The sequence below is a fragment of the Silene latifolia genome, chromosome X (assembly GCF_048544455.1).
Source record: "Silene latifolia isolate original U9 population chromosome X, ASM4854445v1, whole genome shotgun sequence".
In the NCBI taxonomy this organism is placed as follows: Eukaryota; Viridiplantae; Streptophyta; class Magnoliopsida; order Caryophyllales; family Caryophyllaceae; genus Silene; species Silene latifolia.
Genome location: NC_133537.1, coordinates 333,752,167 through 333,778,847, shown reverse-complemented (window position 1 = coordinate 333,778,847; position 26,681 = coordinate 333,752,167). Strand labels below are relative to the sequence as shown.

The 26,681-nt window shown below is 37.5% G+C and overlaps 2 protein-coding genes across 2 annotated transcripts; both read left to right on the top strand.

Moving 5' to 3' along the window:
* The first annotated feature begins 12,658 nt into the window (after positions 1–12,658).
* On the top strand, positions 12,659–13,501 carry LOC141620909 (uncharacterized). Its single transcript, XM_074437657.1, has one exon. It carries the CDS (start codon positions 12,659–12,661, stop codon positions 13,499–13,501), a length of 843 nt encoding a protein of 280 aa, XP_074293758.1.
* Positions 13,502–19,889: 6,388 nt separating this feature from the next.
* On the top strand, positions 19,890–25,326 carry LOC141620907 (uncharacterized). Its single transcript, XM_074437656.1, has 4 exons — positions 19,890–19,973; positions 20,129–20,195; positions 20,350–21,231; positions 21,962–25,326. Exons 1-4 carry the CDS (start codon positions 19,890–19,892, stop codon positions 25,324–25,326), a joined length of 4,398 nt encoding a protein of 1,465 aa, XP_074293757.1.
* The last annotated feature ends 1,355 nt before the right edge of the window (positions 25,327–26,681 follow it).

The following is a 26,681-nucleotide window of genomic DNA, read 5'->3' as shown; positions in this document are numbered from 1 at the left end:
CGAGGTAACACCGTCTTTATGTATCGTCATCTTTAGGAAATCCGTCTTTGGGAACTCCGGAATGAATAAAAATTACATAATGAATTACATAATTCCTATTATACATTTGTAACTATAATAAAATAAATCTATTAAATTACAAGACGGTGATACGAGATCACAATAAAAATTACAACCGAATCGATATTCCCATACATTTCGGGTAATACCAATTAAAACTAAGGCCATACTAAGCAAAATTACATAATTCAAAAATTATATAAATAAAAGACATTCAACAATTGAAATATGCAGCATTATAATATGTATGAACATGCCCAATTTTATGCTAAATCGCCTTTAAATTAGCCAATATCGTATATTCCTCGGTTTTTACGGATTTGCGTGATTCAACATTTTACAATCACCAAAAATACATAAATTCATATTTATGCATAAGTTAATTACCCTAACTGTTTAGGACTCAAAATTTAGTCTTCACTAATAATTTGACCATAATTAACTCATATTTGTTCATAATGGACTTAAAATTATAATAAAATGCTATAAACTTCAAATAAATCATAAAAATTTCAAATAAATTCAAAATTTGAAATTTAAACTCATGAACATTCTGGAAAAATACCATGACACTCATAATGTTCAAAAACTTAGGTTAAAAATTTCGAAAATTATCCGGAAAAACAATGTTGCGGTTTTATCGGTTTTAAGTAAAACAAACATAAAAATATGAGAAAAATTATTTTCATCAACTTTTCAATTTTAGATCTGAAAAACATAATAAAAAGCAACATGTGACGTTTTTCCTTAGTCATGAAGTATGTTTTAGCAATTTTTTACTAAAAATGTCACTATTTATGCTATTTTTCTTCAAAAATTCATAAATCATGCATAAAGACTTCTATATAGCCAATTATTTTACACACATCTTGTAAAATTGCATGTGACAACATACTAAATTCATATGACCAGAATCGAAATTTATCTCATATTAACCTATTTTTCACTTAAATCTGAATTTAATAATAAAAAATTCATTTTTCGAGCATAACAACTCATAAAATTATGAAACTTTCCAGATCATCTAATAATAATATATGTGAAAACATATCCAAAAAGAACTGAAAAATTCGAAGTTTAGCTAATTTTCGTCCAAAAATGGCATTTTTATCATAAAAATCACATTTTAATGCCAATATTATATATTATGAACAGTAAAATCCGTAAATTAACCAAAAATCCTAAAAATCATTTTAGGACCAGAAACTTATCATGCATGAATTAATTTCGTGATATATCATAATAACACAAATTCACAAGTTTTATATGTTAATCGTATAACTCGGAAAAACTATAACCGATTTGCATGCAAACAACCATTGCTCTGATACCAATTGAAGGAAAGGTAGATCTTTATACCTAACAACATACTCATATATGTATAAAATTAATTTGTCATAAAATTAACTAATGATCTTATGCATGCAAACATTAAAACAAAGTAAGGAAGAAATGAATCATACATTGCAATATCGGTATATTTGGGCACAAAAGAGTTCTCCTTCTCTTTTGTTCTTGAGCTATCCCTTAAATGGAAGAACAAACAACCCAAGACCCAAGTGTAGGATCTCTCCCAAGGCTTTATACCCAAAGCTTTCTCTTAATCAAACCAATATTATGAAGACTAGATAATACTAATTTTGCAAGAAAATTGAACCAAAAATATGGTCACCATTGTTATCAATGTCACGGTTTGGTGAAGAAGAAGAGGAAGAGTTTTATGCATGCTTTAACACTTAACTTTCAGCATACTTGGTTAATCATTGAATGAATTATATCTAGCATATAAATAGGCAAAATAAGATGAAAAGTCATGACCTTTCAACTCCTCTTAAACGTGTAAAAGGAGAGGAATATGAATGGTTTTTGCTTTTCAATTTTTCAGCACAATGATTAATATGGACCCCATATTATTATTGTCAATTTGTCAATATGTTACATGTCATATGTCACATAAATTTGTTATGTATTTTTAACATATTAAAAATCAACGTATTAATAAAAATACGTCATATACAAAATTGACTTAGTAATTCATAATTACTTGTACCAAAATATTTTGCCAATCATAAATCACAACAACTTGTATTTATAATTATTCATTCAATTTCAATTGTTTCCTTAAACAATAATTTCATCTGAGTAAAGATACAATTCGATTACTCAGACCGTATCTCATCTGAATGAGACACGTAAATTTTACTTCCAAAATCGTCCGTCAATTTTCAAGTAATTTAATTAACTCGTAACATTATACGATTAATTAAATAATCAATTAAGAGTATTGCCCTATAGGTATGACCTAGGGGATCAACTGATCACCACCGTCGCACGACAGTAATGTCAAACTCTAGTCAGCCAATCATTACCGATATGTGTGGACCAGTTGACAGTAAAAATACTTCCCAAATGTATTCTTTAAAATGAGATTTAATAATGATATTTAAATCATATGATCGCACTATTGTTGAGGACACATTTCCCAACACTGATATAGTAAGCCGCTAAGATTCCTAGCGGTTTTGCCTTTTATATATATAAAAAAACTAAGTGAAGCCGCGCGCGCTAGGTTTCTTAGCGGTTTCATATAAAAACTAGTCTTAGGCTATGTTTGATAAAACTAACTGAAAAGGTAGTTGAAACCTGAAAAGGTAGCTGAAAATGAAAAGCTAACTGAAACCTGAAAAGGTAACTGATAAGGTAGTTGATTATATAAAAACGTGTTTGGCAAACTAATTGAAAAGCTAATTGATTTTAATGAAATGACGTAAAAGGATATAATAATTATTTAATAGTATAAATTTAAGGGGTAAAAACGGAAAAGCAAATCAAATCAGGTACCTGAAATCTCAAATGCTACTCTAGGTAGCATTTCATTTCAGGTATCTTATTTGGTTAAATAAGCTATTTGTCAAACGCTTACAAAAAAATAAGGTACCTGAAATTTTGATCAAATAAGCTACTTTGACCAAATCAGGTACCTGAAATGTCTTGCCAAACGGAACCTTAAACCCGTGCCAATTGCACATGTATGCTATTAAAGACATTGTTACTATAAAAAGATTGAAATAAATATGATTAAATTAATGCCAAATCAAATTTAAGATTTTAAACTTCATTTGTAACTTTCAAAAAACATGATTAATCATATTACTTTATATGAACCCAAATTATTTCAAATGAACGCTACTTATCTAATTATTTTTGCTAACTAACGCTAATTAAACAAAAAATTCTCTTATATAAACACACAAATTTGACATAATGTCGAGTAACCTATCACTGTTACCTTTTAGCACTTCAAATAACACGATTCTGACTTAATACTACTCCAGAATACTAAAACTTTTACATATAAAGAAGAAGGAGAAGGAGAGGCGAAGATTGGTACAAAAATCATAGGATACCACTGAGAAACGAAGAAATGACATCCGTCTTAAGCTTTGAGTTTTTGAAGGTTTAATGGTGGAAATCTCATTTTTCCTAAGAAAGAAGATGAAGAAAAGTTGCTGAAAAATTAGAAAGGAAACCCTAAAAGAAGGAGTTTTTATTGTTTTAAAGATGGTACATAGGTTTGTTTTGGCCCAATAACAAAGGTACTTGGTTTGTGACTCGGTTTTGCACTAAAAAGACCCACACTACGACTTTTAAGGCATTCCGGGTCCAAGTAAAACGAAATTAATTTTTATGAAACGAAAACACGATTTTGAAATTATAAAACCAAATAAATAATATACCAATTAAAATCGAGTATTTTTAAATTAGCGATTTTAATAAATTACCAATTAAAGTTAATTTCGCGGGTGTTATATTAAATCTCCTATCTACTAAAATAATAGGAGGCTCACAATTTTTTTCTCCAAAAAGCATCTTCTTAAATATAGAAAACTAGTATAATTAAGTGCATTCACAAAATAAGGAAACTAATAATTATTTTATTTCACTAATTTATTACTTTTCATTAAAATTAATATTTTTTTAATCAAATTGTGTTATTTTCACTAAAATCTAATCTATAATCTCTTGATTAAAATATAAATAAAATTTATATAAAACATAAATTGCCAAAATTTTTATTGTCGCTTTTATTGGAGAATAGCTTGACTCATACTACGTATAAAACAAGATACTAAACCGAATTTTTTTTTTTTAAAATAGGCAATTTTAACTAATTAATTATCAAAATGAGTCGTTTTGAAATTTATTACCCAAAATTGGTACACGTAAGATCAGATTATCGAACCTGGGCTGAGAAATTAAATCGCCACCTTGCTTGGCGACTTGATTTTAGGCTAAAAATAGAGATTAATCCCCCCATTCCCGTGTTCATCATTAAAAAAAAAAAAAAACAAAAAACAAATTGAAAAACCATAAAACCCAATTCGAAAACGCAATTTGTCCAAAAACTATCCTAAATCTTTTTATTGATTCAATTAAATGCCAATTTATTAGTCTCTAAGCAATATCAAACAAGCATTTGGGTATTTCTTGGTCAATCTTCAAACACATTTTTCGTTTGGTGTTGATTTGAGCATTAATGTTTGGTGTTGATTTGGTTTCAAATGTCTCGTTTGGTTTGTGTAACACATGATGATGTTGTACAATAATGTTGTATATGAGATGCAAAATTGTTGTTGTTTATCAAGTGTCGAGGATAAGGATGTGGAGAGATGCAAGAACGATATGGAAAACAATACCGGATATGAAAAATTAATGTTGTTTTTGCGGTGTACAAAGACACAGGTTGCCAAGGGAGGTGACGACTTCAGCCCAAGACGCCAGCCCTCTTGACGATTTGGTTTTGAGCCACCTATCAGAATCAGAATTTGGGCAAAATAGGCTCACATACTGACTTCCCAAGTCGCCAAGCACCTTGGCGATGTCGCCTACCCACATGGCGTTTGGTCTCCGGGAGGCTTTTAACTGCAAAACTCAGGTTTGGTTACTCTTTGGGTTAGGTCGTTGACCGACATGGCGACTTGGATTAGAGCCTAGCTTCGATGTTGACGTGGAACCATTTTGGGTAATAAATTCAAAATCGACCCATTTTTATAATTAATTGGTGAAAAACGCCTATTTTGGCAAAAAATTGTACAAAACCGCTATTATTGCTTTCATGATTAAGAAAAATAAAATAAGAATTTAAAAATTGAAATCAGTAGCTTTGTGGTCTAAAAAATATTTTGTTTTAAATATATTTTAGCACGTTTACTCAATTCTTTTGATTAATTGTCAGTTATAACTTTTTTTTTCCTCAAAACAAATTACAATGATGATAAATATGAACAATTAATAACCTCCCATTATTATATAAGTACGGAGTAATTAATTAAAAAAAACTCTAAATACCGTGCATTTAATGCACGAGGTCTAAACTAGTACTAGTTTTAAACCCGTGCAAAATTGCACGGGTATGTATTTAGGACGGTATGAACGTTTTTTGATGAATATTTTATTTTTACATTTCTATTGTAATTATCTAATAATTCTATTTCAGTGATCTACATGTTTAATGTAGATCAGCGATCTAACTGGAAATGAACATCTCGACATTTGTTGAAGAGTAAATTTACTCGTAGCCTATCATTGTCACCTACCATTTTCGGTATGTGCGGCCAGTAATTAAGTTGCTGAGTTTTTAACTGTAAGTAAATACTCCGTCATGATTTTGCTTAAAAAAATATATCGTACTATCTAATTTTAAAAAATTATGCCTGTAATTTATTTGCATTATATGTAATTCAATCCCGTAATTAAATATAAATCCTTCTCGTAATTATGTAATTTTATTGTTATTCAATTTTTTTTGTAAAATTATGTAAATTCTATAATTTGTAATTAGTTTCATTTATTACGATTTGTAATTCATATCGCTTATATGCCATTAATTTTATTTATTCGGAATATATAAAATTATTCCATAGTATTATTTCATAGTATTTGTTCTAAGACGGAATTTGTCGCATGTTTGTATTGGCGGAATTCTGAAGAAATAAATACTTTCCACACTAACGGGTCCCACCATAACATGAATTTCCAAAAAAAAAGGTTGTATTAATGATGTGGCACGTCCTGGATTGAGTATTGTCTTCTGAATTAATAAAGATAAGATTTGCATTAAATCATTCTGTTACCTAATTTTATCAATTAAATTTTTATATTTGTTGGTTAATGTAAAAATCTAATAAATTATGGAATAATGTATTTTTAAAAAAAATTCAGTCTCCAAAACCCAATCTAAAAAGAGTTTTAATTTTCGCAGTACATTTACTTACTCTTTATAATATAATCTTTACCATTTTACCCCTCTCATTTTCCAACCAAAAATTCCCTCTCCTCTCCATCGTTCTCTAGCACCTTTCCTACGTGAACCAAATCACAGCCCACCACCGTCCATTTCCAACCCTTAATTAGCACAAATAGGATTATACATCTAGTTGTATTATAAGTAGCATGATACAACTAAGGTATAAGAATGCGAGCTTATATGTATTTTTTCCGAACTAATTCAAAGTTTATGTTTTTAATGGATGAATTCAACATTTTTTAATAAAGCTCATATTATTTAACATAAATCTCGGATACTTTATCACAAAACTCATATTCTATACCGTATAATATATACAACTGGTTGTATAATTCACAAATTGAATTGTCTGTGATCGGTGATCGTACAAAATTGTACGGATTACAAATGACCAATTGGTCTCCCTTGTGACGGGTTACCATTTGTGGCGGATATTTTGTGAGTTAAAATGGTAACAAAATGGGTTAGTGGAGAAAGGGGACCACATGAATAGTGTTGCAGAGAGAGAAAAAGTGGGTACTTTGTGAGGTAAAATGGTATCCCTCACTCAAAAGTGACGGATATGTGCCGTCACAAACAAGAATTTGTGACAAATGACAACTATAAACTACATGTCTTATATAATTTTGATCAACATTTGCATGGTTTCTCCTTCAAAAATCAGCCAAGAACTTACTCCGCAAGCATTAAAATACGAGCATAACACTGAGTTCATCATTCATGTTATAAGCAATTTAATTAACTTGTGTCTGCGTGTCATGATAATCCATTGATCATCGTCATAATAATTATGTTGATTGATGTGAACGGTCAAATGAGGATGACTTCTTTTAACATTCAATCGACGATTTCGTTATCGAACAACAAAACCTACGTAAAACAAAATAAGTACAAAAAACCCAAAAAAACATTAATTTGATCAATAACACGCATTTAACGAACTATTTGGCTTGCTTTCGCCAATTCATTTCTACGTCCATGTGGCGTAAGTGCATCTTGTTCCTGTCACTCGTCAGAGCAAATGTCTCGTCGGTCTTTGGAAGTCTCATGCCATTAAGATGCCGTGCATGATGAAGCTCATGTCCACCAACATGTTGATTCCCGACATCTCATCTTCCATAGTCTATTAATAGGAAATCGTACTTTCTCTTTTAATAATGTAATTTGTATGTACGATCTAGTGAATCGTACTATTAGTCTGTAAACATTATAATTTTACCGTTACCAAAAAAAAAACGAATCAATAACATGAATTATACTCAAATTATAATCCATAATTGATAAAATTTGATTGAATTGAGAAGTTTTGTGGTTAGTAATTTCGGAAATTAGGTTTAGAGCATTTTCTGAGTAGAGGTACACCGTACACAATGGAAATTAATGCGTAAAAATCGTACTGCATATCTAAATTACGTAAAATTATGGAATATCGTATCTTTGTGTTTTGTGCAGTATTCCTTATTGATAATATTTTTCTAGCTTCTTTCAAATACAATAATCCTAATATTGTCTAATAATAACAGGTAATATTATGTCAAGATCAATTATACGGAGTATAAACCAGCTAAAGAAACGAGCTAGGTTACAAGTATATATTCCAAAAACCTCCATAAATCAAACACCAAGAATTGCAACAAACTAGCCAACAATATGTTGTGGAAAAAGAAGAAAAAAAATCCAAAGAGAATGTGGAATATGTTTCCAACACAAGAAAGTAATTGTAGACATTGAAATATATAAAAACAAAGACACAAAATGCATAATTAATCATCCTTATTGCGAAGAATGTTTATCAAAACACATCGTATACAAAATCAAACAAACCAAAACACCCAACATCCAATGCCGACCCGGTCGGCTGCTCGAGAATTCTATCCCAACCCGTGTTTCTCGAATGGACCAAACTCCTGGCTGAGTCCTTAGTGAACCAAAGCAACTCAAGACGGATAGTGTGCCCTTATCATGGATGCCGTGAAGTTTTAATAGCTGACGATGAGGGTCGTAGTCGAGGAAAATCGGCTGCATCGTTTTGTCCGTGGTGCTCACGGTTGCTTTGTGTTGGGTGATAACATCCAACACAAGATTTAATGGGAAATGTTACATGTTTAAATGATGCACATGTAACATTGTAATGTTAAATGAATGTTAATTCATATGTTTAACATTACGTGCAAAAACATATGAATTGTTATTAATTCATTTGTTTGTAACGTGAAGTGATTTATGGTGGTATATCATAACGTCATTTTGCAAGGCTATATAAAGGATGTCAAATTCTTTGGAAAATATATCTCACAACAAAATATCAAACAAGGTGACTTAACTTGGTAAATAGTAAGTCGGGTTTGAGGGTGAGAGGCAGTACAACGGGTGTTTTTTATACAATAATTTAGGAGGTTACTCTAGGGGTGATATTAGTGGCATTGACTAGTATTACTGGAGGGCTAGAGGTTGTTATCTTATATTATTGTGGGTTTCGAATTGGTATTAATTCGGGACGGTTACGTTGTACTGGTACTATATTATTATAGTGGATTCTAGTCGTTTTGGCTAGTGGGTTTTACTTCCGGTTTGGAAGGTTTTGCCCTGGGTTTGACCTTAAAATACCGTCTCATCTTATTATTACTTACATTTATTTACTTTTACGGTTTACTTGTCAATTGGTTGCTTCCGTTGCGCGTGGGAGATTGACGCTAATTTCCCAACAGTGGTATCAGAGCCACTAGGCTCGGTTCGGTGGCTGGTTTATAATTGGCAAGGATGTCAAATATGGGGTCTCAATTTGTAGTACTAAAATTTGATGGTAAAAGTAGTTTCACCCTTTGGCAAAGAAGGATGAAGGATCTCCTGATACATCTTGGCTTGGCTAGAGCCTTGAAAGGAGATGATGGTAAGCCGGAGAAGATGAGTGATGACAACTGGGAAGAGGTTTGCACCAAGTGTGCAAGTACTATTAGGTTGTGCATCTCGGATTCAGTCATCAATTGTGTTCTTGATGATGACTCTCCATCGGTGATATGGGAAAAGTTGGAGAAGCTCTACATGGCGAAAAGTTTGACCAACAAGTTGCTTTTAAAGCGACGGTTATATCGGTTGAGGATGGACGAGGATGAAAATTTAATTGGACATGTGAATTTGTTCAATGGACTGTTAGACGAGGTAAAGAAGATCGAGGTGAAGCTTGAGGAGGAAGATAAGGCGTTACTACTCCTCAATTATCTCCCGGACACATATGAGACTTATGTGGATACTATTTTGTGCGGTAAAGACACCATCACGGTGGAGCAAGCACAAACAGCTTTATTGTCCTTTGATGCGAGGAAGAAGGACAAGGCTGGGGTACGGAGTGATAGTATGGGTACAGTTGCAGTTGCTCGAGATGGGAGAGGTCGATCGTTTAACAGGGAGGATGGATTGAAGCATGGCAGGTCTCGATCAAGGAACGCTTCTAGGAATAATGATGTGAAGTGTTTCAAGTGTGGTGACCTTGGGCATATTAGGCGGTTTTGTCCTAAGAAATGCGGGAATGAAGAAAACAAAGGCGACACCAACTTGGTTGCCGGTGAAGGAAGTAGTGGTTGTTTCTTTACCGATGGTAGTGACATATTTGTGGTCACGGATGTGAACGACGTGTCTTCCAAGGAAGAATGGATATTAGATTCTGGTTGTGTCAACCACATTTGCACCTGGAAGGATAGTTTTGATGAGCTCCAAGAAGGCGTGGCTAGTAAATTAAGTTTGGCTGATAACTCAATAGTTGATGTCATGGGTGTTGGGGTGGTAAAAATCAAAATGTCAAATGGGGTGGTGCACACTTTGGACAAGGTTGCTTATGTTCCAAAGTTGCGGCGGAATCTAATTTCAGTTAGTCAACTGGACTCCGAAGGTGATGGGTGTAAAGCTCATGGAGGAGTAATGAAAGTGACTAAGGGTTCTATGGTCCTCATGAAGAGGGAGCTACGTCGTGGTTTATACCGTCTGGATGCATATGCAGTAAAAACCTCAAAGGATAGCTGGAAACGGAAAAGTCGTGCACGTGTTTCGTTTGCGGAAGAGGCGATGAAGGTAGATTGTTTTCAGGTTACAGACGGGCGCAAAAAATTCCTGCTGGTAGGAAAGTGGAGAGCAAGAGGTTTCTCTCTGGAGTCAAGTAACGTCATTGACTGGTTTTAGGCTGTACACGGTGCATTGGTCGTGATAGTGAGTTAGGGTGAGGACCGGATACTAACTCGGGTGTGCAGCTGGGAATTTCATAAGGCCAATGGTTGATTCCTCGGTTATGGTCTCTTGTGTTGGAGGGGGAGATTTGTTGGGTGATAACATCCAACACAAGATTTAATGGGAAATGTTACATGTTTAAATGATGCACATGTAACATTGTAATGTTAAATGAATGTTAATTCATATGTTTAACATTACGTGCAAAAACATATGAATTGTTATTAATTCATTTGTTTGTAACGTGAAGTGATTTATGGTGGTATATCATAACGTCATTTTGCAAGGCTATATAAAGGATGTCAAATTCTTTGGAAAATATATCTCACAACAAAATATCAAACAAGGTGACTTAACTTGGTAAATAGCAAGTCGGGTTTGAGGGTGAGAGGCAGTACAACGGGTGTTTTTTATACAATAATTTAGGAGGTTACTCTAGGGATGATATTAGTGGCATTGACTAGTATTACTGGAGGGCTAGAGGTTGTTATCTTATATTATTGTGGGTTTCGAATTGGTATTAATTCGGGACGGTTACGTTGTACTGGTACTATATTATTATAGTGGATTCTAGTCGTTTTGGCTAGTGGGTTTTACTTCCGGTTTGGAAGGTTTTGCCCTGGGTTTGACCTTAAAATACCGTCTCATCTTATTATTACTTACATTTATTTACTTTTACGGTTTACTTGTCAATTGGTTGCTTCCGTTGCGCGTGGGAGATTGACGCTAATTTCCCAACACTTTGCTACCTTTGTGGTGCGAAATGGACTACTTCTCACCAACGAGATTGCGTTGTTGTGAATGTTGATAACGTTTTTTTAGATGCTGCTCGTCGTATGATGTTGCAACGATGCCCTTCTTGTCTATTTTTCGTTGAACGTGTGTATGGCTGCGACGAAATGCGCTGCAGGTTTGACTTAATAATAAGGGTTTTTCTGAAATGTACTCTAAAGGCACATGTTAATTAATAAGCCTTAAAAAAAATTAAGAGTAAATATGACATTGAAATCTGAAAAATTGGTTTATAATTTCAATTCTCCATAATATTTATTGTTAAACATTCTTTTAAGAATTATTAACATGTGCCTTTAGAAGCAGTTAGCACACATTTTAGAAAAAAAACCCTAATAATAATTCCACTCAAATTAAATTACCCTTTTAAATCGCATAGTATTATATTATAATTGGTTAAATTATTTCAAAACTCGTCAACTTTTCCACGTGTTGCAAATAGAACTCATTCACCTCAATTATTTGTTTATCTTTGATTAAATGAAACGATAGGAGTAATTAATATCGATTCATTAATTAATACAGGTGCGGAGAAATGTTCTGCTAAAAGTGTGGTAGCAATAAAACGTGCGGACATGCTGCAACACATGATTACTTCCCTAATTTCGGACAGCCCGACGATGTTCCCATACGCCCCGACGAGGTTCCCAGAAGCCCCGACGATGTTCCGAGCATACGCCCCGACGATGTTACCATACGCCCCCCCCCCCTCCCCCTCCCCCAATGATGTTCCCATACGGCCCGATGATGTTCCCAGACGCCCCGATGATGTCCGCAGACGCCCCAATAATGGCTATATTCTCATTGGAGTTTTTATAGATGGGCTTGTGGCCTATTTTACATTTATATTTCCATAGGCAAACTCGGACATGGATAGGCTTGATCGCTCCTACCGCCGGAGGTCTTTTTGTTTAGAAAACTAGGGTTTGTGCTGAAATCTTGCTTCTACGAACCGTATTTCACTAAATTATTGAATTGAGACCACTTTTGCGTACCCTCTCGGGTGTATTTCGAGTCCTTTTTATTGTTGACCATTATCCAAAATCACTCTTTATTTTCATAATTAGTAGCGAAATAGCCGAAATAATATTAGAGTGTCATAGTCTAAAAAAAATTGTTCTCTAAAAAAGAATTAATCTTGCTTTTAAGGCGCAAAAAAAATTGAGCCTTAACTGCAGGGGATTGGGCAACCCGGCTGCGGTAGGCGGATTAAAAAACCTTGTCCGTAGAGAGAACCCGAATTTTATTTTTTTGTGCGAGACTAAATTAAGTGGTGCTGAGATGACAGTCATTGTACATAGTATGAGAGAGTACGACGGGTGGGCTGTGGATAGTGTTGGGCGTTCAGGGGGGCTTGCGTGTTGGTGGCGTAAGGGGTTGGAGGTTAGTTTTAAATCTGCTACAGTGCACTATATGGACTGGGAAGTGGTCCTCGGGGGAAGGAGATGGAGATTGACGGGTTTTTATGGATGGCCTGCTGTCCAAGATCGTCATCTTTCGTGGCAGCAATTACGCATACTGGCGGCAGATAATGATACACCATGGTTATGCATAGGTGATTACAACGAGATTCTTTTTGGGACGGAAATGAAGGGTGGCACGAGACCTCAATGGAAAATGACTAATTTTTGGGATGCGGTAAATGATTGTGGGCTTAGGGACTTGCCTTTTAACGGGTATGAGTTCACATACGACAATGGTCAAGCGGGGATTGATAATCGCCAAAGCAGAATTGACAGAGCAATGGTGACGGAATCTTGGGTGGATATTTTCCCGAGGGCAAGATTATATCACTTGGAACCGGGTTGGTCGGACCATGTTCCCATTATGGTGATTCTTGATAGCAGGCAATCGGAGAGGGAGAAGGGTAACCGGCCTTTTCGTTTCGAACAGATGTGGATAGGTGAAGACGGATGCGAGGATACGATAAGACGAGCTTGGGACCCGGGGGAGGATATGTCGACTAATTTGACGAAATGTGCAACTAATCTATCCGCATGGAAGAGAGCTAATATTGGTAAGCTGGTGAGAGATATCAAACTTCATAGGAAAAAGCTCGTAAAGCTTAATATTCTTGTGAGCGGACTGAAAGCAATGTCAGGGAGCGAAGGGATATTAAAATGAAAATAGCCAAGCTAATCAAGCAGGAAGAACAATTCTGGCGTCAACGATCAAGGGTTTTATGCCTCAAAGAAGGGGACAGAAATACGGCTTATTTCCATCGAAAAGCGAGACAGAGGAAGCAAAAGAACCACATTAAATTTATTATGAATGATCAAGGACGCAAGGTGGAAACGCAAGAGGGAATCAAGAAGGTGGCGGTGGATTATTTTACGCAGCTGTTTGAATCATCCAGACCGGTCTTGATGGTAAATGATTTTCGCGGAGTGGAGGGTAGGGTGACGGGGGACATGAACCGGGGCTTACAGGAGCCATACACTGGGGCGGATGTCCTTGATGCACTAAACCAGATGCACCCTCTAAAGGCCCCCGGGCCTGACGGTATGAATGCACTCTTCTTTCAAACTTATTGGCACATTGTAGGCGCTTCGGTGATTAAGGGTTGTCTGGCCATCCTCAATGGGGATGGGATATCAGAGGAAATAAACATGACCCATATAGTTCTTATACCCAAGAAGAAGGAGGCAAGTAGCATGGCTGATTTCCGACCGATTTGTGACACCCTCATTCATTGCGGAAAAGTAAACGCATAATTCTAGATAAAAACTGCATGGATATGTTTGTAATAGGTTCATTTGGGTAAAAACCTGTGATTTTTAAAACCGAAAACGAAACTTGAACCTGTTATAAAAATATCCAAATGGGAAGGTGTCGAACATGCAAGGTCTGAAGTAAATCTCATAAATAAAACATTGCTAAAGTCGCGAAACAAAGTTATACAACCCAAATATGAAAAAGGGAGACATATCTATACACCTTACCTAAAAGTGAGTAAGATATATTACTGTTCACGAATGAACAGTGTGCAATTGCTCTCCTTTAGTGGGCCGTTTATTTGGGCTGTGCTTATTTGCTCTCCTCTGACTGTTTAATTGGCCTACTTCTATTTTGGACTTCACCTGCCTCTTATAAGGTGTAATAATGAGAATGCACGTGTACTTTTCTTTGCCAGCTCTTTTCTTGTCACTTTTCAGACCTAGCCTCAACACGTTTCGCGATTTACTTGCTCCACATCCATAGATTCTCCTACCAAGTTTTTTTTTTATTGAGAAATAGTACTATTTCTCTTTGCCAGCAAACTTTGCTATTCCCAAATTCTTAATTTTTTTATTTAAATACTATGATTATAAATGGAACATGGTTATTCCAGTTTATGGATTGGCCACGGCAAGAGAAGAGTAGAAAACCGAGTGTATGTGTGGCGGAGGAAAGAGAAGGAAGTGAGGCAAATAAGTGAGGTGAGAAGGAAAAGTAGAAATAATTGAACGGCGGTCGAAATGCTGTGTTTTGAACAAAAGATAAGCGAAGTGCTGCTCTCTTATTCACGGCCTTAGTGACTCTGGGGATGGGCGCTTCAATGGCAATTGGTTATTCCATGGCCTTGCTGGTATTCCGGGTAATTTTTCCGTGGAAGTAGTAAGTCTATATAGATTAATTATACTATGGTCATATAAATTAGTACTGAGTAGTTTTAACCGCGGACAAATAAACACCAACTGAAAAAAAATGGCTCGGCTAATTGCTTATTACCATTTCAATTCGAAGACGGATTTCGGTCCTGTTATCATTTGTCAGTAACGAGGTTCCAGGTTTTCTCTTGGGTCACAAGTTCGGGTTTGGTGCTAATATACCTGGCCTGTTATTAATCAGGTTTTCGTATTGATTGAACTCAGTAGTCTTAATCGCGGGCTGAAAATGGTGAGTAAAGTAAATGGGTAGTTTTAATTTAGGGATTAAAAAAGTGTGTGTGAATCAAAAATTGGATTAACTGAAAGAGTGAAGAAGGGAAGGATAAAGGAGTGAAGAAGTGAGTAAGAAAAATAGTAGCAGAAGAGAGGCAAACGAGACAGCAGTCCCAACATCGGAATGAGAATTTTAATAGGTTGTGTTTATAATTTCATATATTGGGATTTTATGTTAGATGGTGTTTGGATTAACTGAAAGAGTGGAGTTTATTGGTTGAAGGTTGTGGTATGGTGAGTGTATGCTGAAGTCACAGCGATAAGAGTTTCTTCAATCTATTAATGGTGTGATAGCCTCTCAATTATTTGTGACAAATGCTTGTAATTTATGGTCTTCAGCTCTTGCAATATATGGTCTTAGACTCTTTTGAAAAGATTATGGTTGTAGGCTCATAATTTTGATAGAAACGAATGGTAATGATTAATGGTCGTTTTATAGAAAAAATCTACGATAATAAAAAAGGATGAATTGAGCTGTATAGTTGCTACGTGTATGATATGGTTTTCTTAATTAAGTACAATAGATCTTAGTATAGACGGGTGGGGCGAACAGACGGGTAAAGACCTCTAATAAAATGGGTAGGGGGACAAGGTGGGGCACCCCCATGTGCTTCCCACTTTATGGCAAACGAGTATTTTGTGAGGGTAAGTGGTATCCGTCTATACGTATAGACGGATAGTGTCCGTCTATAATGAGAATTTGTGAATTAAGTAAGAGAAATGTATTAATTAGTTATTATTATTTCGGGTTTGAAGCGGATTCCAGGCCTATGGTCTTCGCTTCGCTATTTTTGGTGACGCGTTATTGTTGCTCGAAAACGATTTGTTTATTCATATCAAAGGAGTATCTCTTTAGCTGAATGGTGTGCTTTGTATTTTGTTGATTTCAAAGCAAACTAGCAGGAGAAACAAAAAAGGACATGCTAATAATAGGTTGAAGGACATGCTAATAATAGGCTATATTAGTAGAAAATTATAGACTAACATGATTGCATAAGATTTGACAAATCCTATGGATTTAGCTTATCACATGATTATCAGTATAGCTGACCAGATTTGCTAAGCATTGGGGTCCCTTGTGACAAAAGAAATAACCTTAAACCTTAGAGACTAATCACATCGGTATAGCTGACCAAGTAAGGTTACATCATACTTACAATTAGGAGAGGTGGCAAGGTGATTTGAGTTACCATGCCCTTGTAAAGTGGGGTAGCTGCAAATGCTTAATATCCTTACTCCTACTATATATAAGCTGGCTTAGTGTATGTAAGCAAGGCAAATGCTTATCTACCTTGCATAGGTAAGCCTTACTCTCTGTTTTGGTAGTAGTAAAAAAGTTTTTAAAAAATAGTTGTGCCTTTTCTTTTGCTTATTAAGACTTGCCATTCAAAATAAAGGGATGAACATAATAGTTTGAATTCTCTTGCGCAGGGCATTGCAACATTAAGGTTATCGTATTTTCAAGAGGTACATTATTGCTAAACTTTGATTACTTCCCTTCAAAAGTGTTTCTATGTTCTTGTGTTTGGCTTTGTTTTTGTATTATTAGGTGACTTTAAAGGGTATTATCTAGGCTTCTCTTTTGCTTATTGTGCATTACCATTGAAAAATAAATGGTCAACTATGTAAATCTTTGCTTACTTTGCAAAATATGTTGTCTATAGTTTGTATGTTCTTGGTGTAAGGTGTTATAATTCTGGTTGGCAGTCATAACTAATAGGTTCAATGTTCCTTGGGTTTAAAGCATTTCTAAAGTAACGGCCATTGTACCAGAGTGTGCACATTGTATTCACTAACCATAGCTATGTGTGTTTTGGTGTAGTCCTAAATATTCATTAGATGCTAAAAAGAGGAAAGTCTTATACTTTAAAAAATGCTTGAGTTATGAGAATGATGGTTAAGATTACTAAATGCGCATCCCTCTATTGAGTCAACTTAAGTGCTTGCAATATGCTTTGGCGATGTTTACAGAGATGGGTATGCTGTGGTTATGAGAATATTACCATGTAGGTGATGGCTATCATTGATGGTAGTGATGATAGTGGATGGTCCTACTTGTGTGAGTTGTGTTTTTTTACAAATTGTAGGCCACCGTTGGCGAAAAATGGTGCGGCATGGGGAACAACTTTTGTTTTTGTGATTAGTTACAGTGTAGCATAGCCAATATTACAGATGTGTATGCTTATACCCCTCACCTGTTTGTCCGTTAGTGTGGTTGTATGGTTTCCACAGATAGGCTGACTGATAGGGTTGTGCTGTTGGTTGTTTAGAAGCGCAGGGAATGTGCTGTAGTGTAGTTGGTCTGGAGTCAGTTGACCTGCCCAGTTGAAGAAGTATTGCAGTTGTTTATTCAAACCACAGTATCCTATTAAGGATTCCCGATGTATTTGTTAGGGAAGAGTAATAGCCGCGGGTGGGTTTTGCTGGGTTACTGATTTATTCGCTTTACAGGTTAGGCTAAGGATGGCATCACACAGTCAGCTGTTCAGCATTTCATACCGTGCTCTTTTGGGCAATATTGCAGAGGAGCTGGGCTGGACTGAACCGCTATACAGCCAGTTTAACATGACACAAAATGCTGTGTGTGTGTTGCTTAGGAGGAGCCATAGCCCAATTGCATATTCTTTTAGTGGTGCCCCTAAGGCAACTCTTGCTGAATCTGAGGAGGATGCTGCTGAGCAAGCAGTGGATTACTTAGTCCAGAAGGGGAGGGTGGTAGTGGATGATGTGAACCTGGAAAGGAGGGAGATGTACAAGGCCTGTTCAAGGTTCTATAAGGACAAGAGGACAGCTCTTGAGTTGATAAAGAGGGTGCCAGCTAGAGTTAGTATGTTAGGAGCCGCTGACCCAAATAACCACACGTTAGGAAATGGAGCTAAGATAGTAACCATTGACTTTTGGGGGCTTTTGATCCAGATTTTCACGGCTTTCCAGATTAGTACAACTGAAGTTGAGGACCTGGTCTTTGACGATGATAGCCGTGTTTGTACCTTGAGGATTAATTGGGAAAACAGCTACAATAAGGTGTGCCACTTTATTGGGGAGTGCTCCCCTACTCTCGAAAAGGCTAGACAGTCCTTGGCTAAAAAAATTGTTGCCTACCTCGAAACCATCTATGGCTTTGGTGTGAAAGACGCAAACTACTACAACATGATTTATGCGGAGATGAGGTGTGGTGTGGAACGCGAACGGTACTTGGCTGTTAAGGGTAAGATGGAAAGAGACCTATGGGCAATGGGATTGGCAGCACCCTCAGGAGAAGGGTGTGTTACACCCGATGGCCCGGACAACCAGATCTGCACTGGCCTGACGCTGCCACCACCTCCCAAAAAGCTTAAATCTGTTTGGATGGCTGCGGCGTCGTCATCTACAAACAAGGGCCCAATGTATCAGATACCCAATGCTGATGTGCTACTTGTAGGCAAAGGTGCAGGCGTCTCTGGAGGCGTCTCTGGGGGAGCAGAGGAGGGTGTTTAGTGGGTCTAGGCAAACTCGCACTATTACTTAGCTAATTATAATAATGTACTTAGGATTGGAAAGTCTACGCTGTAGCGTTGGTGTTTAGTGGGTCTAGGCGAACTCGCGCTATTATTTAGCTAATTATAATAATGTACTTAGGATCAGCAAGTCTGTTGCTATACGCTGTAGCGTTCATTAGTTTTTGGGATTGGCTAATGTTCAACTTTGTTGCCTACTTAGTAGAGTTGGTAACATAGTTGAAGTTTGGTTATTAGTTCCTTTTTAGCGTTGGAAAATGTATTTTGTGGTCGGGATGTAAGCAAAGCAACGCTGTTCCTGTTTATGGCTAATAATAAGAGAGTTATTATCCCATGTGTGTGTTTTTAAGGCCTATTTTAAAATGTCTAATTGGGTGGTCCTTTCCATACTAAATGAAACTGAATGCAACTCTATGTGTGTTGGCCTATGCGAATGGCGGGAAATGAACAAGATAAAATATATGTGTAAGATCAAATCTGTGCAATCGATACATGATGAAGGTGTTGCTTAGAAACATTGAATATACTTGTGCAGGAAAAAAAATGCATGCATGTTTTGAGGTTATTTGTTGTGTTGCATGGATCAATGGTTGGATATATCATCTAAAATGTTGGCCATTGAACCGTGTGCTTGACAACATTGTGTGGTGCAGGAATTAATCAATCATTAGCCTGGTTTCACCAACTGTATGTAAGATTGCATGCTGATTAAAAGCAGCCAGTTGTTTGTGCGGGGGGAAATTCATAAAGGTGCTGATGGAAGCTAACGAGGATACAGGTTTGCCATTTGTTAGGTTTTAGGTGTCTGGTTTTGGCATTGATGTCGTGGGTAATTCCAACACAGACATTTAATACTTTGTGTTTATGTTCGGTAGTCACAATTTTTAGTGCCACGTCTTTGCAATGGTCTGCTCAATTTTCAGGTTGTTTACATATGGCTAAACATCTAACAGCGCAATTGAAGAATGCAAGTTATAAACGAACCAAACTAGCTGGACAAATGCATTACGAACCTACTGTTACCTTGCAAAGGCGTTCGGGACAAATTATGTTGAGAATGTGGCATAAGATGTTGACTACAACCCTTTAAAAATGGTTGTCCAGAGTCAATCAAAGCCTGAGACTATCGGGAAAGCGCGAGGAGCGGGCGTGTACCTAATGTGCAAGCGGACACAGGTGAGGGCTCATCCAGGGCTTCACAGGATATTCCATATAGATCCAGACGAGCACCATCACCTGCTGAAGGACCAATGCAACAGCCTCCGGTTGCTAAGCGACAGCGCCGTAAGAGACCAAAAAGTGAGCAATTAATTTGTTTACTTTTGCCACAGAACTGTACTATTCAAGATAAGATTTTTTTAAAGACCCCTTCAGCTATGCAGTGTAGTGTACTGGGTCGTAAGATTTACTACCGATTATGAGTAAATATTTTATAAATCGCGTGTGGTAATTTTGCAAGCTCTGTTGTGGCTACCAACAATTCTCTTTTGCTTATACCGGAGTTGCCATAGGTAACAAACTCATCAACAGTTGCTAATTTTTTGTTATGCAGACACACCTGACGCGCTAGGCGGTAAACCTATACCAACCGAGGCACGTAAGCTCAAACCTTCGACAATGTGCCAGAAATGCCATGCTAAAAAATTTGAGTACGAGACCAAAGGATTTTGTTGCTGCGATGGCGAGGTTAGTTTGGTGTGCAATGAATACCCAGATGAGCTGATGCGCCTCTTTACTGCAAGTGACCCAGATGCCCTGCATTTCCAAACATATTCACGATTATATAATAACCTATTTGCATTCACATCTCTTGGCGGCACATTTGATGCGCAGACTCATAAGGGCATTTACGTGTTCAAAGCACATGGTCAGGTCTATCATTATCTTCCTAATCTAATACCCATGGACAGTATACCTAGGTATTTGCAGTTGTACTTCTACGATGGCCAACATGAGAAGGCTAACCGCCTTGGGTTGTTCCCTGAACTAGAAGATGGACTAATTACGTCGTTGATGGGCCTTATGGATGCAAACCCTTACGGTAGGTTCTTTAGGTCTCTTCGGGAAGTCGAGGTCACCCAGGATACACGGATTGTGATTAACTCTAACCCAGGACAAGACCAGCGCGTTTACAATGCACCTACCTCTGACGAGGTGGCCGCAGTTTGGGTAGACAGTACATCATACGAAGGAAATGAAGGACCACATATAGTTGCATATGGAAAAGCTGACCACACACATAGAATTAAACATTACTATGGCTGTTATGATCCGCTGCAATATCCACTGTTATTACCGAGGGGAGAAAGCGGGTGGCGACAGGGGCTTAAGAAGGTGTCGGCTTCTACTGCGGGCACATTTGAAGATGCTCAGTTTCCAATTTCAGCGGCGATGGATGAAGAACCCAATATGTTGATTGCAGCCGAGGTTCAAAGTAAGTGGCTAAACTAAAGGTGTTGCTTTATGTTAATTGTTGTCACCCTTAGTAAACATCATCATCAAAGACATCTAGAGAAGGTTTAATTATTTACTTCCTGGTGAAAATCGTGCCTTATTATTTGGGTCTTGGATTGAATTGGTTACTTTGTTTACTGGGGGAGGAAAGCATATCAGTTTAGTGTTTTTACAACGATGCTTGTTAAATATCAGCGGATTGGTATTTCGTCTACGCCCAAGTAACTACTAAGTCAATGTCTCATGATGTGCATAGGTAGGTGTAGAAGTTGTGCTGCTTCCTGGTCTAATATAGTACCTATAGCCATTATTTAGTTGAAAGCTAGCTTCTTTTACAATTGAAAATTAATTTACAGCATCAAAACTATTTTATCAATATCACCCAAATTACAATAATACAGTTTCATATGTGAAACCAGCAGTTCAACGTTTCTCTGTTAATTTTTTTTTTCTAGAAAAGTCTCAGGAGTACAAATGTTAAATATGGACATATGCATTAACAGTTATATCATGCATTATCTTCTTCTAATCACTGTCCATAATATTTGTCCATAATATTTGTATTGGCATAATACTTGTCCAATTCTGTACAGACAGGTGCCTCTCTCAGAATTTTTTTCTAGAAAAGTAGAATGAGTACAAATGTTAAATATGGACATAGGCATTAACAATTATATGATGCACTGTCTTCTTCTAATCACTGTCCACAGTGTTTGTATTGGTCATAAAACTTGTCGAGTGCTGTACAGACGCTGCTAGGAGGCACACAAAGGCTGACAAGCGCATATCATGCCGAGAGTACTATGCTTACAAATTTCAAATTCGGCCTGGTAACTTCCTACTTAGAGGCGGAAGGCTATTCCAGCAATTCATTGTTGATATGTATGTGAAAATTGAGAACACAAGACTTGACTTTTTTCGGTTGAACCAAGATGCGATTCGAGCAGACCTCTACCAAGGCATTCTTGACACATTGGAGCTTGGCGAAAATAGTGCGTCAAATGTTGGGAAGAGAATGATTCTTCCGCCTTCTTTTCTCGGTGGGCCACGGGATATGCACCGTAGGTATTTGAATGCGATGGCTCTTGTGCAGAAATATGGCAAGCCTGATTTATTCCTAACCATGACCTGTAATCCTAACTGGTCTGAGATAAAATCAGAGTTGGCGCCCGGTGAGCTGGCACACAATAGACCAGATTTGGTAGCAAGGATATTCAATGCCAAATTAACGGCACTGCGCAAGGAAATAATGGAAAAAAAGGTTTTTGGGGAAGTGGCAGCCATAATACATGTTGTAGAGTTCCAAAAACGCGGCCTGCCTCATGCACATTTTCTGATTATTCTCAAAACAGATTATAAGATTACAAATCCAGAAAGCTTTGACAAATATGTGTGCGCGGAAATCCCTTCGCAAGATAACACACATTTGAGGGCAGCTGTTATTAAGCATATGATGCATGGACCGTGCGGGGACGACTTTCCTGACTGTGCATGCATGAAAACCAAAGACAGGAAGAGGTACTGCAAATCTGGGTATCCAAGGAAGTTCCAAGACTACACAACAAGTGGCAAAGACTGTTACCCATTGTATAGAAGAAGGGACACCGGCGAAACTGTTGTTGTGCGCAAGGTTCAAATGGATAATCGATCAGTCATTCCTTATAACCCTTACCTTCTTGCAATGTTTGACTGCCACATGAATATGGAAGTGTGTACTACCATCAAAGCAGTGAAGTATCTTTACAAGTACGTGTACAAAGGTCATGATCGCATCTCCTTCAATGTTGCGGGTGGAGGACCAGCTACGTTCGTTGATGAGATAGAGAGGTACCAGGCTGGTAGGTGGGTTTCTCCCCCAGAAGCGGCTTGGAGAATATTTGGATTCCATCTTTTTGACACGTACCCACCAGTACAGCCATTGCCTGTGCATTTGCCTAATAGTCAGCTCATCAGGTTTGCTAATCATGAATCGTTAGAAGACATAGTTGCCGATGAGCACAGAATAAAGACTATGCTGACTGAATTTTTCCGCGCAAACTCTGAAAATGACGACGGGCCAAAGTACCTATATAGTGAATTCCCAGAACATTTTGTTTGGGATGGAAATCGAACGGGCTGGAGAGCAAGGGAACGTGGAATTTCTATTGGAAGAGTTGCACATGCTGCTCCAGGAGAAGGAGAGCGTTACTACCTTAGGGTATTGCTCGCACATGTCAGAGGGCCAAAATCGTTCGAAGACTTGTTGACGGTTGACGGCGTCGTTTCTGCATCGTTTCAGGAAGCCGCTCTTAGAAGAGGATTACTCGAGGAGGATAATGTGGCGGAAAGCTGCATGGATGAAGCCGTTCAGGTAGAAATGCCACATGCTCTCCGTCGGCTATTCGCAACAATCCTGATATTCAGCTCCCCAAACAACCCCCAGAATTTTTGGGACAAATATTTTCCAGCGCTCTCAGAAGACTTCAAAAAAAGTTATGGTGATGACGGGCACAAGATCTTGCTAATGACAGCTTCAAAAGTAGAGCAGTATTTAGAAGGCATGGGTAAGACATTTGCAGACTTCGGCCTCGCACACTTACATTTTGAAGAAGATGCGGTAATACAAGGCACCCGGGATATTACTGACGCTCTTAATGCTCCTGTGCCTCTTGCACAACTAGCATCTAGGAAAGAATTAAATGTAGGCCAGCGAGCTGCGTATAAAGCAATAATGGAACATGTGAAGAATGGGAGGCCAGGAGCCTTTTTCATTGACGGCCCAGGTGGGACTGGAAAAACTTTCTTATACGGTGCGTTGTATGCAAAGGTTCGTTCAATGGGAAAGATATGTTTGCCAACCGCAACATCAGGGATTGCAGCGTCTAATTTACCGACTGGAAGGACTGTTCATTCCAGATTCAAAATACCACTGGATACTGATGAATCATTAACCTGTGATGTTCCAAAACAGGGCAGTCTAGCTTGTTTATTAAGAGAAGCTTCACTCATAATTTGGGATGAGGCCTCAATGGCCAAAAAAGAAAACATTCAGGCTGTTAATTTGCTGCTCCAGGATGTATGTAGTAGTACAGTTTTGTTTGGGGGGAAAATAGTGGTTTTCGGTGGCGATTTCCGGCAGGTGCTGCCTGTTTTGCCACGTCGTACTCAACAAGAGGCCGTAGATGCTAGCATAGTTAGTTCTGAAATGTGGCCAAGCCTTCAAAAGTTTCAGCTCACAGAAAACATTCGAGCGCGTGCAGACCCGGAGTTCTCTAACTTTCTACTGAAACTTGGAAACGGGGACTTACAAACCACAGAAGACGGATATGTGAAGTTACCCCCAGAATTGATCTTACAGTCAACATGTGATCCTTGTCCACTCCAGGCACTTGTTGACGATGTTTTCCCTGAGGTGAACCAAGGTTCGTTCAGCCCAGACATTTTCAATGATAGGGCAATACTGACGCCAAGAAATTCTGATGTTGATGCTATCAACAAATTGTTGATAGAAAAATTTCCTGGAGATAGCTATAGTTATAAGAGCTTTGACAGTGTTGTCGATGATTGCTCAAATGTCTATCCTGCTGAGTTTCTGAATACACTTTGCCCTCCTGGAATGACTCCACACGAGTTGGTGGTTAAAAAAATTCCCACCATCTTATTAAGGAACATCGACCCTGCAGCAGGCCTGTGTAATGGGACACGCCTTATTTGCAAGGGTTTTTTCCCGAACATGATTGAATGTGAAATTTCTACTGGTTTTTACACTGGGGAGCGAGTTTTTCTTCCAAGAATCACTCTAAAACCATCTAAAAGCTCTAAATTCCCCATTAATTTCCAGAGGAAACAGTTTCCAATTAAACTTAGTTTTGCGATGACAATAAACAAAGCTCAGGGGCAAACACTGCAACGCGTTGGAGTTTTTCTACCAAAGCCATGCTTTTCACACGGGCAGTTATACGTGGCTCTTTCTAGAGCCAGAACAGCAAAACAACTAAAGGTGCTTAATGGGATGGCCGAAGATGAAGGTGACAAATCTGAGCTAAAAAATATCATCTCCTTTGAGATGCTTAGAAGAGCCGGGATAAAGCCGTGATGCTAGGTACACATTGCTTATCTTTATGTTGGAATTTGACAACCACCCTTTACAATGTGATACTAATTTAGCAATTGGTTGAAGGTAGCATTTGCGCCTTGTCTACGGAACTGCTACATGTAGCCTAAACTGCATCAGGGCTATAAATATGATGCTTGAAACCTGATATTAGGACTATGCTATGAATCTAACTGAATAGTAGTTCTGTGTTCCAATGCTCCTAGGGTATTTAGGAATACAATAACCTAACATTGATGTTGCTTAGAATTACAGTTCTTGTGTGTGGTTTTTGCATGTGCAGGCAAATCGTGGGAAGAAGACTGATTGGGGCAGAGATGTAGCCTCCACGAAGTTGTATTATAAATTTTTCTTTTCAGATTCAGGGTTTTTGCAGTTCGTAATTAGTGAGCCATGTAGGCTACAAAGCACACCCGGGCAAAACTCCGTATTATATCATCGGAGTTGCCCTTGGTTACTTTGGAGATTTCTGCATGCAGTTTAAGGCAGAATTGGCCTTAGCCATAACCACTTTATTTTGGGTGCATGAATAACACAATCAGTGAGCCGTGTAGACTATAAAGCAAACCGGACAAGGCTTCATACGGTTTCATGGGGACTGTCCTTGGTTGCTTTAGAAATTTCTGCATGCATTTTTTTGCTGATAAGATTCACTGAAATCAAAGCTATTTAATTTCTAGAGCCCGAATAACTTTTTTATTGAAAAGGCGTCGGCCAGCAACAATGTTGAATGCTCAAACAGAGTATTCATCCTCTGTATTTATAACACTTAGTTGGCCCAACAACTGTATGCATATTTGACGCTAATGCAATTCTTGCTTTGTGAGCCAGTACTGACTTGTTTTCTTTACGAAATAGGTAGTTATGTCATTTATTTGAGTTTCCCCAAATTCAGCATTTAAATTAGCAAAAACATATATCTAGGATGAAGCTTCTAATTTACATTTAAAAAGATATTACTTTCGAACTTACAACATAGAACAAAGGTGCACTTACAATCACCCTTATCGTTTATTGAAGTCATTTTGTGTTACTGCACATCCAAGATCTAATTAAAATTTTCATCTTCTGCCCAATATTTGGGTTGCCTGATTCGTTCATATTGTTGCCCTATAACAGAAAACGCCTTCGCGGCTTCACTTTTCGGGTTATTATAGTTCCGTTGTCGTTACTAAATCATTTAAACTAAACTAAACTGAGATTTATAGGTAGATAATACCCCACAGATAACCACCAATATGCACTGCCATCTAAGAATATAGTATTATGATTATGATTTTGACTTGTGACTGTGTTGCTATTATGACTATGATTGTGACTTGTGACTGTGCTGCCTA